At 34.3% G+C, this 15,086-nt stretch overlaps 3 protein-coding genes across 6 annotated transcripts; 1 reads left to right on the forward strand and 2 right to left on the reverse strand.

Annotated features, from left to right (window-relative positions):
• Positions 1-1,959: 1,959 nt before the first annotated feature.
• On the forward strand, positions 1,960-5,145 carry LOC147560220 (beta-glucuronosyltransferase GlcAT14A-like). Its single transcript, XM_086662321.1, has 4 exons — positions 1,960-3,311; positions 3,725-3,800; positions 3,888-4,003; positions 4,446-5,145. The coding sequence occupies exons 1-4, from the start codon at positions 2,720-2,722 to the stop codon at positions 4,958-4,960; spliced, it is 1,299 nt and encodes a 432-aa protein (XP_086518447.1). The 5' UTR covers positions 1,960-2,719; the 3' UTR covers positions 4,961-5,145.
• LOC147560221 (formiminotransferase cyclodeaminase-like protein) lies at positions 5,100-6,816 on the reverse strand. 3 transcript variants are annotated; one of them, XM_086662325.1, is made up of 3 exons: positions 6,679-6,816; positions 6,006-6,417; positions 5,100-5,758 (listed from the first exon to the last, which is right to left on the reverse strand). In XM_086662325.1, exons 2-3 carry the CDS (start codon positions 6,415-6,417, stop codon positions 5,238-5,240), a joined length of 933 nt encoding a protein of 310 aa, XP_086518451.1. In that variant the 5' UTR covers positions 6,679-6,816; the 3' UTR covers positions 5,100-5,237. The 3 variants fall into 3 exon arrangements, with proteins under 3 accessions (XP_086518451.1, XP_086518452.1, XP_086518450.1); XM_086662326.1 differs by having other exon boundaries at positions 6,006-6,420; XM_086662324.1 differs by lacking the exon at positions 6,679-6,816 and having other exon boundaries at positions 6,006-6,557.
• A 461-nt stretch (positions 6,817-7,277) lies between these two features.
• LOC147560222 (formiminotransferase cyclodeaminase-like protein) lies at positions 7,278-10,115 on the reverse strand. Of its 2 annotated transcripts, none has more exons than XM_086662327.1 (3): positions 9,995-10,115; positions 8,538-8,952; positions 7,278-8,110 (listed from the first exon to the last, which is right to left on the reverse strand). In XM_086662327.1, the coding sequence occupies exons 2-3, from the start codon at positions 8,926-8,928 to the stop codon at positions 7,593-7,595; spliced, it is 909 nt and encodes a 302-aa protein (XP_086518453.1). In that variant the 5' UTR covers positions 8,929-8,952; positions 9,995-10,115; the 3' UTR covers positions 7,278-7,592. The 2 variants fall into 2 exon arrangements, with proteins under 2 accessions (XP_086518453.1, XP_086518455.1); XM_086662329.1 differs by having other exon boundaries at positions 8,538-8,932; positions 9,549-10,069.
• Between the last annotated feature and the right edge of the window lie 4,971 nt (positions 10,116-15,086).

Consider the following 15,086-nt stretch of genomic DNA (forward strand, 5'->3'; position numbering starts at 1 on the left):
TTTGGAAAATCTGAGGGTGTTTCTAAAATTTTCCTTTATACAAAGGTCAATTCAGGTATACAAAATTAAGGGATTTTTAGAATTGTCCTTCAAGCCTATTTCCAAACTTTTCATGGTGCCTAGAAGGAAAAAAAGATAACTTGTCTTTTTGACAAAAAAAAACAAAAAATTGGGTCTCCAGCCCAATTTCCTGATATATATATGTGTGTGTCATGACTTTCATTTGTTATTTTTGGATCTAATAAATTTTGGGCGAAAACGGGAGTATCAATCCAATGGTTTGAGTATTTTGACGTGCTATTTAGGATACGTGCTTTAAAGTGTGAGCTGTTAGATTTATATTCTCGGTTTTCACGTAAGGAATCTTTTGGTCTTGATAAAATTGTTGAGAGATTTTAGATGTCGTGACAATTCTTTTATCCTGTAATAATTGTGGAAAGATTACTTCCGTAAAGAATTTGGATTCTACAGCGGAACTTAAACTTTTATTTTAGAGACACTTTTGCCATTAAAGTAGATGAGATTCATGAAAGCGCGTTATTTGTGAGCTAACAACCCGTTAAGATGTGTACATATACACTAAGGGCCTAGACTCGAAAATCTCGAACTACATTTCTTATGTGCTAACAACCCGTAATAATCATCCTAACCGGTTATAGACAAGGAAAAGTGTGACTATCATCAACTTTTGGCATGAATTGCACAAGAGAACAATGACCAAAAAATGTTTGTAATATCATAGGCGTTCGACATCAATGGTGTCTGTGCCAGAAAAAACTTTTTGCCGTAATCGTTTGTTTTTTTTAATATCAGGACACATGCATCAATCCTGTATATACAAAAACACTATGAAAGCGTGTAGAATGTTGTTTTTGTGAAAATAAATTAAGAACTTGAACCATATATATGAGCTCAATATAATTTCGAGATGTCCCTTATTATAAACTATCAGAATTTCTTGCCCGAACACAAAAAGTTTAAGAGAGATGAACCACATGAATTGATGCATGGGTATGAAGAACATTTATGAGTAATTATATCACTATTAATTTGCACTAGTTAGTATGAAAGAATAAACTTCTACGTTCAAAATATGAAATTAATTCATTTGTTTAGGTAGGGACGGAAGAGGGTAATTTATGAAGGGTACAAATAAAATTTAGAGAAGAAATTTGCTATTTTAGTTAATATTAAGAAATTAACCAACTTTATCCACCCAAGTTGGTGAAGAGATAGACAAGAATAGGAAGAAACCCATGGGAAAAGAGATAGATGACCAAACAAGCCTTAGCATTTTTCTATTGTGACCCTCTCTTTAAAACTCAAGGCAGATGTTCCCTCGGAATCATTTTGAACATATTAATCATTTTGGGATTGGACATATTAATCATTTTGAACAAGAAGAATTTTATTTGGTGGAATATTGACTTTATGTTAAAAATGATTAGTAGCTGATCTGAGAGGATGATCAGTTGCACTGGGATTAAGACATAGCTTAGACTCCTAATGAGGTAGCAATTGGAAATTTTTCGCGATAACCAAAATCCTAATTAAAGGAGCAATTTGCGTGGAGGTACGGCACATGGTCATGAACTTTTTTCGAAGAAGAAGCAATGTTTTTGTATGTGGAGTAAACATCTGCGAATTGTATGCCACCATTTGTTGTAAGACAGAGGCTCTACTTTTGGAACCCAAGCTTAACGAATAAGAGATGGTGCTCATGACAAAGACTCTATGAACTCACTCAAAAAGCTTCAACACTTCTTAAGCTTAAGCTCATCTATAGCTCAGGTTTTGGTCAATATCTCAAGCTATATGAGATCATTAAATCAAAGAATTTTCGTATTGGAAAGAAAATACTTATTTCCCTAAAATACCAATCAAATACACACAAAAAAAGTCCAAACATAATTTTTCTCCTTTCCAAGTAAAATTACCAACCAAACACTCCCTAAAGATATATTTCCCAAAAATTGAGAACCACCAACTAACTGAAAGAACCTGACTAAATTAGAACCAACTAATTGTAGGAGTAAGTCATCCAATAAAGAAAATCTAGTCATCCTTCTTCAACATTTTTTCACTTTTCAGTTGACTCATCAGAAATTCACACTTCCAATTATAAAACCCTAGTTTTTTTCCCCATCAATTTGGGTTCTAAAGATCATAAATTTCACAATCAAAAGATTGTAGTAAGAAATTTCATCAGAAGTTTCTATGCAAAAAAAAAATTTCATCAGAAGTTTGTTCTAGTGAGGTTTTATTTATGAAGTTTATAGGTTTATTAAAGAGATCTGAAACTCAAAAAAATGGGTTTAAATCAGATAACATCTTTTATTTGACCTAATTACTGCTTCTCCTTAGTTTTTTTTCAAACAATAAATTAAGCGTTTTTGAGTTTAGGGTTAGCATCAAACTGTTACTTTATTCATGAATTATACTTTATTCTGTTCGATTTTCCTCTTCTGCAACTTCAATTTGATACGTTATTAGATATAAATTGTTAAAGGTTTGATTTTTCTTCTGTTCCTTTAAGGATTTGGTGGTTTGGGTATTGTTCTGCTTATGAAATTAGGGCATTTATCTAACTCTGTTAAAGTTGTATGCGAATTGGGTCATTTTGATCTTTAATTTCTTATTCTGATATGTTTATAACTTGTTTGTTTTTCCTTAAGCATTCGGCCTACTAGTTTTTACATGTTATTAGGAAAAGCTAAGAATGAGAAGGAATGGTAATCTTCACATAGTAAGACCTTTTAGTGATAGGAAATGGCTTCTTCCATTTATCGGAAGTTTACTCGTTTCTATTACTCTATTTTTCGCCTTCTTCTTTAGGATTTTCTCCTCGCCTTATGGTGAAAAATCGACGTCTGTAGATTTGTTGTCATTTGGTAAAATAAAGGAGTCTAGTGAGTTTTTTGTAGAATCGAATTTTAAGTTAACTAATGGAGATTCAAGAAAAGAAGCTCCTAGAATAGCTTATCTAATTTCTGGAACGAAAGGTGATAGTCAAAGAATGAGAAGGACTTTGAAAGCTATATATCATCCGAGGAATCAGTATATTTTGCATTTAGATCTTGAGGCTCCTCCTCGTGAACGAATAAATTTGACAATGTCTATCAAGGTTGATCCAACGTTTCGAGAAGTGGGGAATGTTCGGGTAATGGCACAGTCGAATTTGGTTACGTACAGAGGTCCTACTATGATTGCTGCAACCCTTCAAGCTGTGGCAATCTTGTTGAAGGAAAGTTCAGAATGGGACTGGTTTATAAATCTCAGTGCTTCGGATTACCCTCTTGTCACACAAGATGGTAACTAATCGTGCCTATGCCTGTCCTGTTTCGGTAACTTAATTTGGTTTTTGATCATACCCATATCATAATACCATATAAACTTGAAGATAAATCGTTTCACTTCAAAATTTTGTAGCTTTTTTTTTTTCTTATCAGTCTCTAGATATATATCTATCTTAGTAGTAGTAGATCACTTGTTCAGAATGTGCTAGTTGTAATGAGGTATTGTTTTTTTTTCTCAGTCAAATCTAAAATCTGACTCATGGTCTCTATTGACTCGAGTCGGATTTGAGAATGTTTGGTTTGTCTGACTCGTTCTTGAGTTGAATTTGGGTCTATTTGAGTCAGACGAGTCAAATCCAGACAATAAAAGAAACAGTACGAGGCAACGAGGTGTTGCTGAAATTTATTTTGATTGCTTTTTTATGCAGATCTGCTCCACGTTTTTTCGAATTTATCAAGAGGTTTGAATTTCATTGAGCATAGCGAACTTAGCGGATGGAAAGTGTAAGTTTAGTATTATGCAAAATTTTATTGTTCTGAAAATTCGACTTCCAAATTTTTTGGTTTATTGATTTGGAAATGTTAAAATAGGAACCAAAGAGCGAAATCAATCATAGTTGATCCTGGACTTTACTTATCGAAGAAGTCTGATATATTTACTACTAGTAGACATCGATCACTTCCAACATCTTTCAAGTTATTTGCCGGTATGTCATTGCTTTCTTTATGCCTGTTTTTCTTCAAATATTGCTGTCAAACTCAAATGTCATTTTAAGTGCTTAATGGAAACACTATTCCAATCATTTCTTAGATATGGCATGCCAAGGTAACCAAATATACACTTTTTTTTGCTGCGGTGACTCAACACCTAGCAGTTACCGATATTGTCTCCGTTGTTGCCGACCAAGCCCAATAAACATAGGGTTTTGTTCCTGAAGAAGGTTCTGGCAGCCCGCTGAAAGGGTCTTGCCACTTGCCAAGCTTGAGCTTCCATCTATTGCCCCACCTCTAGACGTTCCTGGCGTGATATTGACACATTCCCCACCCTTAGGGACGAAGCTGTAGCTATCCCCTCTACTAATTCTGACCTTAGTTCATGAAGAGTTTGAAGTTGCCTTATAGTTCTTCTTTTCTTTTAAATCTATATAGGTTCAGCATGGGTTATTCTCACACGATCTTTTCTCGAGTTCTGTATATGGGGATGGGATAATCTCCCGCGAAAAGTTTTGATGTATTACACGAACTTTGTGTCATCGCCTGAAGGCTACTTTCACACCGTAATCTGCAATGCTGAAGAGTTCAAGAAAACTGCTATAAGCCATGACCTCCATTACATAGCCTGGGACAGTCCTCCGAAGCAACACCCTCGAATGTTAACAGTCAAAGATTTTAACTACATGGTTCAAAGTGGAGCCCCATTTGCGAGAAAATTTGCTAAAAACGATCCAGTACTAGACAAGATTGATCGAGAGCTATTGAAACGGCCTGAAGAACAATTTGTTCCTGGTGCTTGGTGCACTGGAAGGTTAGATACTGATGAAGACCCTTGTTTATTGAGAGGAAATTCTTCGGTTTTCCGACCAGGTCCTGGTGCTGAAAGGCTGAGAGGGCTGGTTCAGAAGATCTTATCAGAAAGTCCGGACAAAAAGCGGTGTGGGTCTTAATGAACCTATTAATAGACAGCAGGACTCGCAAAACGGCAGAGAGGACTTTAATTTTTAATTTCCTAACTGTTCTTGTCTCGACGATAAATTGAAGTGTTAATAGTACTCTGAATTTGCTTTTGATCCATACTTCTGAACATTTCTCAAATCATACCAATCTTATCATATACTTTTCTTCATGTCCACATTACTTGATTATTTATTTATTTACATACTTTTAGGGTTGACTTTCTTAGTCATATTACTACACACCCAAATGTTTCAAGTCTTTGATTTCTTAACAAGTTGAGACCAACATGTTCTTATACTTCTCAAGAATCATTTCTTGTGAAAAATCAGTGAAATAACCTTTCTCAACATGACTCAGTCCTTCCTCAGCAGCAATAGCCTCAACTTGGTTCTGAACCAGTTCTGCTCCAACTTCGTTCGGTTCCAAGAGCATACACGCAATCTCATGAGCCGAATCCTCTCCGTGAACTAGACCGATAGCTTGGACAGTTGGAAGCCCGCCTCCTCGGGCACTCACCATTCGAGCGATCCTTCGCGTTACTGAGACATCGTTAGATGTTATTGGGACGTTGTATGAATCGACCCATGGGCTTGCACCAATCATTACTATGCCTTTAGCTTCTGACACTTTTGTCGGACCTTCGTCAGGTTTCTGAGGGAGAACTTCTGGTAGCGCCCAACCGGCCCATAGATGGCCCATGGAATTTGGGTTGAAATAACCTAAATCGCGTCTGATGGTGTCGAGGGCCTTACCACTTGGGTGTGCTTCCCCATACAGAAAAACTGGCACTGCAGTTGAGTTGAAGAAATGTTATCGAAAAAGTCAACCCAAACATGATCATGACTAAAATAAGAAAAATATAGAAAGACAAAAGGGCGATGATGCTATATGAATAAAGATAGGTTGATGTGGGCATGAATCCCCTGTCGTAGATTTTCGAAAAAAGCCTACTGCGCTCAACTTGGTCCATCGGGGCTATTTTTCGGAGATTATTAAACCAAGTTAAAATATTGTACAGTAAAAAAAAAACATTACCATGAAACTTGTTTCCAATTTCAGTTGCCACAGATTTAGCAAGCCAGGCAGCTTCACTCAAGGATTGATGCCCAAGAGGATGAAAAGAAATATGATCAACCACACCTAACCTAGGATGAGCCCCAGAGTGCACCTCAAGGTTAATAGCTTTATATGCTGCTTCAACCATGGCTACTACAGTTTGTTGCATTGGACTATAAATTGGACTACCTGTACTATCATGAATAACATAAGAAACAAGTGTGTATTTTATACGATTATAAGCTCGATCTTGAAACTTTTTCATGAGAACCGTCTCTTTGTCTATCGATGTTGCAGCTTTTTCAATTGCTTCAAGTGTTGCATCGTTACGCGATTCTGATATGTAGAGCTTACAACAAAGTAGCATCATTTCTTGTTGTTTTGTGGCCATCTTCTTGTCCATGGAGAGATATGTAGAATGCACCGGATAAAGAACAGTCGACCAGATGTTTGATTAGATGGAATCACAAAATTTTAATTTCAATAAATGAAAATCTCTAACATAAGGTTTTTTCCGCGTTAAAAAGAAAAAAAATATAGTTATTATTCATCAACTAAATGATATTGTTTTTTTTTTTGTTAAAAGAAATGATATTCTTTTGTAACAAAAGAAAAAAAGGAAAGATAGGAAAGGATATTGAGAGAGTCATACCTTAGGACTCTTTGTGATATCTAAGTATGGAGTTTTTTGTTCTCTCTAGCTTCTAAGAACTTTGTTTGTGAGCTTTTAGTTGGGAAAGATGCATACATTTTATAGTGCTTTTGGAGAGTTGAGTATGCCTTCCCACTTGCATATTAAAAACTAGGGGGCCCAAAATTAAATTAGTAGTAGATTGTTAGTTGCTCAATTATAAGGCTATAATTAACAAAGTCCAATCATGCTTTGTCAGATAGAAATAAAAAAAAAATGAGAGAACAAAAAGGATAAGAACAAAATTAAATAAAATCGAACGCAAATGTATATATATATATATATATATATATATATGTGTGTAGATGTGGGTTAGCCCGTGCCTACGACACAATATTGTTTTTTTGCGACATTTTTGGACAATATTTGTAGGATGGGAAAAAGTAAATTGTAGATACCCTGACCAAGTGAAAACTATAGCTTTTCATTAAGAAAAGAAGTGAAAACTATATCTTACCTAACCTAATAGATAAATAGTTGCTGACTTAGAGATTCTCAAAATCATGCATATAAATACAAGATGATATTTTCTTTTATCATTACTCTAACAACAAAAACAATGGAATATAATCATATTTGCTTTATTTGTTACTGAAACATCATAATGGGGCTCGATGATAACAATACACTGTGACTGATTGTACATCAATGATATTTGTGAATCAAATGAATAAGCACAAAGAAAAACAGACACTCTGAAATCTGATGGACTTAGTTCAGACTTTGAGTCAGACTTCAGATCTAACTTGGAGAAAAAAAATTTAACTAAATCTAGAATACATGATCAGAGAAAAAAATAAAAAGAAAGTCAATGAAAATGAACGATTTCTCCATGGAATTTTTATATTCTTGAAGCTCTTTTTCACTGTTATTATTCAAGAGAACTCAGTTTCAACTTGTAAGTAATTTTCGACTATTTTTTCCTGTGAAAAGTCAGTGAAATAACCTTTCCCCACAGTAATTCCTCCCTCTTCTGCTGCGAGCCGTTGAATTTCTAGTTGAACCTGATCCGCAGTTATTCTAGTTGGCTCAAGCAAATTACAAGCTACCTCAATGATGTTATCGCCATGGGCCAGGGCCATGGCTTGAACAGAAGGAAGTCCGCCTCCTCGCCCACTTAACCGTTTTGCTATTTTACGAACAATAGAAATATCGGATGTGAAAATGGGCACATTATAGTTATCGACCCACTGGGTCGCTCCGACTACGACAACTCCTTTTGATTGAGTTGCTTGACATGGACCTTCATCGGGTTGTAATGGCAACGAAACTGATCCAGAACCTCCTGCCCACTGGTTTCCTTCAGAGTTGGGCTTGAAATAACCCAATTCTCTTCTGATTGAATCAAGCTTCCTCCCTTCCTTATGGGCTGCTCCATATAGAAATGTCGGGACTGCAAGTCGTCATAGTGCAACAACATCAAAAAATTAAGATAAACTAATAAGATACAAGTATGAATAGTTATTACCTCAAGCATTACTAAACACATTTTACTTGCAATTCTAATAAATGGATAATCAAGTCATTTGTAGGGGATGGGGATTTTAACGAGAAAACGAGTATTCGCCACAGACAAAACACTATACCAAATGGTCTTGGCCGCTAGGGTCTGGGTGGCAAAGCAAGGACAATATCGATAACTCAAGGAGCTTGGCTTGTTAAGTAACTAAAAAAGAAGTGCCACTAGCAAGAAATGATCGTCTACATCTTCATTTTATGCATAACTTTTACGTATACCCTAAACAATTACTTCTACACTAAACGACTAAAGAGTTGAAGAATTTCAATTTGATAAGTTTTTTAGAACAAAACGGGCGAACCTTGAAGAGAGGAGCCAATATCAGCTGCCACAGACTTTGCAAGAGAAGCCGTTTGATCCAAACTAGTTTGAGCAAGAGGGTGGAAGCAAATGTGATCAACAACCCCAAGACGAGGATGAGTTCCACAATGTAATTCTAGGTCTACCGACTCAAAAGCCGCTTTGACTATTGAAACCACAGCTTCCCTAATTGGGGCAGACTCCTGCGCTCTTTCTGGAGTAAACTTTGAAACAAGAGTATAGCCGACACGATTATAAGTCGCATCTTCGAACTTATTAATGACAGCAACCCCTGGGTATAACTTGCCAGCTTGCTCAATTGACTCCAATGCTAATCTATTTCGACTTTCAGATATGTAAACCTTGCAACAAGCAAGCATCAACTTTAACATTTCTCTTGTTTTCAACCCCACAAACTGCAGAAAGATGAAACAAGAGTATAGATAATAAAATAAAGATAACATAGAGAAGTTGCGGATAACGCTTCTCATGGACCACACACCAATTCCTTCTGACCGAGTAAGAGCTTTTAAAAGTAAAAGTTCCTATTTTCCGTGCCACAAGCTTCAAAATCCGAATTTTACAAAATGGGTATTCTTCATACTTACTTTAGCAACCATATAGTTGCATATAGAAGACCAATAACTAACTAGTAGGACTCTAAATACTTGACATCATCGAGTTGACTCGGCAATTTATTCATAATTCAACTATATGCACTATTGAATCTAAACCCAATAATGGGTTTGAGAAGACGAAAAATTTCATGAATTTTCTTCTCAAGAATGCCCTAAACCTTAAACCATAAAAACTCTAAATCAGCCGATACGAAAGAAAATAAGGAGATCGATAAATTACACAATGAAGAACAGTCTACTAGATAGAATCAAATACAAGAAATAGAGTTTCTTATGTAGATAAGATTATGAACAAATCAAACAAAAGTTAGATATCATGGGCAGAGGTAACTATTCAAAATTCAATTCCATTAGCTTCAGATGATTTTGGGTACCCTTCATACTCCAATTTCATTGATAAAGTAGCAGAAATAGCTCTAAATTTCAATCTTAAAGCACCCATAATTTCCTGAACACTTTCATTCTCAGGATCCAAAATTGGGTATTTTTGTAGTAATTCTTCCATTTGTTTGATGTTTCTTTTAACCCTAGCTGAAAAACAACTGGGTTCAGCATTAATTGCAGAATTCCATACAATTATACAACCTTTGTAAAATCCTAACTCTTCTCCAACTTCAAACCCTAATTTTAATCCTACTTCTTTTCCTTCTTCCTTTCCTGAAACTAAACCGTCATTATATCCTTCTTGAAAACCTTCTTGAGAGTGGGTTTCTTCTAGATTTATAGAAGAATCAAATATGTCGTTGTTTTTGGGGAAATCCATATTTTAGAGAGAGAGAGAAAGAGGGATTTTAGAGAAGATGAGAAAGAAGATGTTTACCTGTAAATATGATGAGTCGTGACTCGTGAGGGATGTCTGAGTTGGACCGGCTGATTGCCCCAAAGTTGTAGGAAATGGCTGGTGGGAAATTGAATTCCTATGAGATTTTGAACTTCTTTTTGTGGCCGGTATCTATGATGATGTATAATATGTCGACTTGGCTAGTTCTCGACCAACCATTCTTTGTCACACTTTTTTTTTTTTTTTTGTTAAGAGAATTCTTTGTCACACTTTGATCGGAATCCATGGTCCAATATTCAAGTTCAAATTTTATAAATTGTATTCCCAAAGTGTTTTTTTTTTTGGATTATTGGTTGCCGGAGTGGTTAATGTGTTGACATATACGCAAAGGTCCACGGAGATTTTGGGTTGAAGAGGTAGAATTTTGGATTATTGAATTTAGAGTTATTAGGGTATAAATAATGTAGATGGATTTTAGGTCATAGTTAGTTGGACTCTAGACCATAGTTTAGTTGGATTTTAAGTTTGTTCTTGTTTGACTTGGCGGTTACCGTGTTTATCACATCTTTGATGTATCAACGCCATTGTAATGACTATTCTACATCGAAGTCAAATTCCAAAAACAAAGTGAGTTTTTTCAACAAAAAAATATTTTCTTTCTTTTATTTGGGTAGTTCACAAGGGTTTTGTTGGGACATGTCATTTCACTAAAAAGTATTGAACTTCACTTGTCAAATTAGAAGGGTTATTTCCCAAATGGCCCCCAACTTTGTGATCAGCTTCCTGCCTAGCCCCCTACTTTAGCAATAATTCTCGTATGGCCCCCTTTTTCCGTTATCTTTAACATTCCATTACTCTCTCTCCTCCATCTCATTTTCTCTCTCTGCCAAGTCACTTATCACGCCACATCATCATCTTCACCGGTGAAGGTCGCCGACCGGCCAATTTTCCGGCCGGCGACCTTCAAACATTAAAAAAAAATTAAACTCTTCTCTAGATTTGAGATGGAGGAGAGAGAGTTACGGCGTGATAGGTGACCATTGAAGGTATGTTCGTGAGAACAGACTTTCTCTTTCTCTAGATTAGAGAGAGAGAGGGAAAAGAAAAAAAAATTTAGAGAGAAAGAGAGAGGAGAGAGAAAAAAAAATTTATGTTTGAAGGTCGCCGACCGGAAAATTAGCCGCCCGGCGACTTTCGCCGGAGAAGATGATGAGGTGTCGAGAAGATGAAGTGGCAGAGAGAACAGATGAGATGGAGGAGAACTTTCAAAAAAAATGTATTATGTAATCCCCCATAAAAATTTATTCCCCGGAGAATTTTCAAAAAAATCTAGATTCCCTCGAGAATTTATTCCCCGGAGAATTTTCTTTATTCCCCAAAGTCGCGGCCTTTTTTTTATCTCCAATGGAAAACTTGTCTTTATTTTCTTATGTCACATTGTTATCTTTGTAAAGAAATAATTAAATATTTTAAGAATATAAAAGACTTGATTTCTATTGATTAACAATCAAATATTGATGAGTTGGACAATTAGAGATTTCTCTATTCCACCCTCGACACATCATTTTTGAGATCTTAGTTGAGTTTTGTATTGGAGATGATTTTTAACAAAAAAATCTTACGTGACAGTCCGAATTTTGAAGATTTAGTTTTGCATTGGAGATGCTCTTATATGTGGCATGTAGTATAGTATCCCACAATACTCTGGTGGCAGGGTTTTGATGTTCTTCCTTGATTTGTTTATCTTCTCTGTATTTATTTATTTTTTAACTTTTACCCTTTTTTCATCAACTTTTCCACTTCCCTAATTGTCTTTGTTCTTCTTTGTCACAGTTTAGATATTGAAGCATCTCATTTAAGAAACTCGGAGAAAGCTTTTACCCTTTCTTCCATCACCAACACTCTACTCCGCCCAATTAAAAAAAACACTCTACTCCGTCCATATCATGTATCTCCGTCTATATATCTTACATTTAGGACTCCTGAGACGTTATATAATGAAAATATTTTAGACATTTTGATTCGTAGATGCATACAAGTATCAGACATTGTTTGCCAATTTAACTAGTATTGGGGTTTACTTAGTATTCTTGCTTTTCATTTACCGTAAGTGTAAACAACTCAGTTGATTTGTGATTATATGCATACTTGTTTTTCAGCTATACCAAACAATTGTAGTAACAACAAATTCAAAAGTTAGAGAGAAAAAAATAATAAGAAATATTCTCAGAATTGTCCAATTACATGATTTTGTCATTCTTCACATACTGTTTTTTCTTGGCACCAGATATGTTGTTCAAACCATCATTGTTCTTTAAAAAACATGGATATGTTGTTCAAACCATCATTTGGTCGTTCCTCATCTTCGTGTGGAGTTCCAAATCCAGACGAAGGTTTGGGAACCAGACGTCCGACGAAGGAGCTCCTCTTCTTCGTTGGACAACAAGAGTTAAAGAAGAGAAGAAGAATATATATATATATATATATATATATATATATATATATATATTTGTTTGATTGTCGTTGGAAATTTTTGTCGGTCGACGACCTTCCGCCAGAGAAGAAAGGTGAGGTGGAGAAAGAGATATGACATGGAGCACATATAAAAAGATGAGGTGGCTTTATGTTTTTAATTTTCTTGGAAACTAATTTCTTTTTTGCCTCCGAGGATAATTCTGGAAGAAGTTAAAAACTTTTGGCCCTTAAAGTCCAAACCGAAATTATGGGAGCAAAAACATTAAGTTGGTAAAAAATTAGGAGCCCAACTGGAATTAATCTATAAAATAAATATTGTTATTTTTTATTTCAAATTTGTGTTATATTTAAATTTATTCAACAAATAAATTTAATAAAAATATTATATATTAAATTAAATATACTTATTAAAATATGTGTATTACAATACTTTTATTCAAATATGTTTGCAAATTAATTTGTAAAAAATGTTTTTTATAAATGTTTCTAAAAAAATGTTTTTTTAATATTTTTTCAAATACTTTTTTAAAAATATCTTTTCAAATACTTTTTTAAAAATATTTTTTAAAATACTTTTTTTAAAATATTTTTTAAAATGTTTTTTAAATCTTTTTTTAAAATTTTTTTTAATGTTTTTATTGAAATATATTTATAAAATTATCGTTCACTAGATCTGGTTCGTTCATTGGATCTAGTTCGTTCATTAACTCAGATTTCTCTGACAATATTACTTTATTTACATTAAACTTCCACGATTAAATTTTTGTGAAAGAAAAAATAATGTTCTCTCGGTATTGTTTCTTTCCATTAGTTCTAACAACGAAAAAATTTGAAAATTATGCGGTAAAGCGATAGTATTTTGTAATTTTAATAGAAGTTCGGTCCATATTATATAATATCTTCGTCAAAATAAGTGGTGTGGGAGGTGTTGTAAGAGGTGTCCATTGGATAAGCGTTTCAACGAAAATAGAAACTTATGGTGTGGGAGGTGTTGTAAGAGGTGTCCATTGGATAAGCGTTTCAACGAAAATAGAAACTTAGGGTTTTGAAGGATCTTTGTTTTAATGTGATGAGCTAATATTAAAATATCTTTATTGAAATATATATATATATATATATATATATATATATATATATATATATATATATATATATATATTTCTTATTAAAAAATATTTGTAATTTTATTTTATAAAATTGTATTTTTAAATATTTTATAATTCTTAAAGTCATGTAATACTATTTTTAATATATTTATATAAACATATAGTTTTAATAAAATTTTAAATATAAAATTAAATATCTTTATTATTTTTTAAAAATTTAAATGTACTTTTAAATTAAAAAAATCTCTTAAAACGATTTGATACTCTTGTCATATAATTTCTTATTCTGTACTAAGCCTTTGAAGGTTATTCTTCGTAATATGGTGGTGGTCGGATATTCGAGATTTCTTTTGAGGATTTTAGTTGTCTACTAATATTAAAAATAAAAGTATGCATTTAGAAAAGGGTTATTTCCCTAATGGCCCCCTACTTTGTGACCAGCTTCCCGCCTGGCCCCCTACTTTACGAGAAATACCTATATGGCCCCCTTCCGTTATAACACCGTTACTCTCTCTCTTCCATTTCTTTTCTCTCTCCTCCAGCACTCGTTAAATCAGCCACACCATCGTCTTCACCGGCAGGGTCGCCGGCCGGCCAAATTTTCGGTCGGCGACCTTCAAACTTTTTTTTTTCTCTCTCTCTTCTCTCTCCCTCTAAAAAAAAATCTCTCTCTAAACTCCGGCGAAGGGGATTTCCCTTCGCCGGAGTAGGTCGAAGTCGACCTTGAACAACTCTGTTTTTTGAATTGACGATCTTAATAGTGGCATCTAAAAAAATAATCTCAACTGAGACTGGCACAAAGGGCAATTAGAATTTTTTATGAGTTTTGCATTGGAGATGCTCTTAGTTAAGACATAATCGAGTATGTATATGTAACAGAGGAAACTACAATCGATCAACTGATTTGAGCAATACACTCTTGGTTTTTTTTCGAAGGGCAATAATATTATCTTTTGAAGGGGATCAATCAAAGAGGGTCTTATGTAGATAATGTAGTTCGAAAGGTTTTCTAAGATAGGGTCGTTGTAATTCCGGAAGTGTAATTGTTTTTCCTAATCTTGTCAAATTTTATCTTAATTAACTGCTAATTTTTATCTATTTTACGAGTCTTAGACAATGTTTCTACTTCATTATTTGTTTCGTATGAATCTGAATCGTCTTATACAAATATACACAAAATTAATCTATATTGATCATTCATATCAATATGGCATCACGATCCACACAACAACAAATACTTTAGATTTATTCAAGTGGATTTAGACCTTCTAATTCCCTAACAAAAAAAACAAATACTACTTTGTTCGTCACTCATGTCACTTTAACAGGAGTGACCTCTCAAGATAAAAAATATCGTAGAACATGAATGGGTCAAATCGTCGTAGTCCAGTTGGTAAATGCATATACTCTGCAATGCGGAGGTTCCGATTTCATAGAAGTACAAATTCAAGAATATTAAACATGTATATAAATGAAGTACTTTTGTGATCTTTAGAACCTTTTCATTATCGGTTTAACTAATGTAGTTATCGTGCTTATCACATATTCAT

Source organism: Eschscholzia californica, unplaced genomic scaffold (genome assembly GCF_041429995.1).
Source record: "Eschscholzia californica isolate CP2 unplaced genomic scaffold, dmEscCali1.0.p SCAF_2, whole genome shotgun sequence".
Lineage (NCBI taxonomy): Eukaryota > Viridiplantae > Streptophyta > Magnoliopsida > Ranunculales > Papaveraceae > Eschscholzia > Eschscholzia californica.

Excerpts from the sequence above, each read along its gene's own strand:
- LOC147560220 (XM_086662321.1), top strand. The coding sequence starts at position 2,720 with ATGAGAAGGAATGGTAATCTTCACATAGTAAGACCTTTTAGTGATAGG. Across the intron at positions 3,312-3,724 it reads CCCTCTTGTCACACAAGATG|ATCTGCTCCACGTTTTTTCG; the intron begins GTAACTAATCGT and ends TTTTTTATGCAG. Across the intron at positions 4,004-4,445 it reads ATCTTTCAAGTTATTTGCCG|GTTCAGCATGGGTTATTCTC; the intron begins GTATGTCATTGC and ends AAATCTATATAG.
- LOC147560221 (XM_086662324.1), bottom strand. The coding sequence starts at position 6,429 with ATGGACAAGAAGATGGCCACAAAACAACAAGAAATGATGCTACTTTGT. Across the intron at positions 5,759-6,005 it reads AATTGGAAACAAGTTTCATG|TGCCAGTTTTTCTGTATGGG; the intron begins GTAATGTTTTTT and ends ACTCAACTGCAG.
- LOC147560222 (XM_086662329.1), bottom strand. The coding sequence starts at position 9,937 with ATGGATTTCCCCAAAAACAACGACATATTTGATTCTTCTATAAATCTA. Across the intron at positions 8,933-9,548 it reads ATGAAATTGGAGTATGAAGG|AGAAATGTTAAAGTTGATGC; the intron begins GTACCCAAAATC and ends GTTGAAAACAAG. Across the intron at positions 8,111-8,537 it reads TATTGGCTCCTCTCTTCAAG|TCCCGACATTTCTATATGGA; the intron begins GTTCGCCCGTTT and ends GACGACTTGCAG.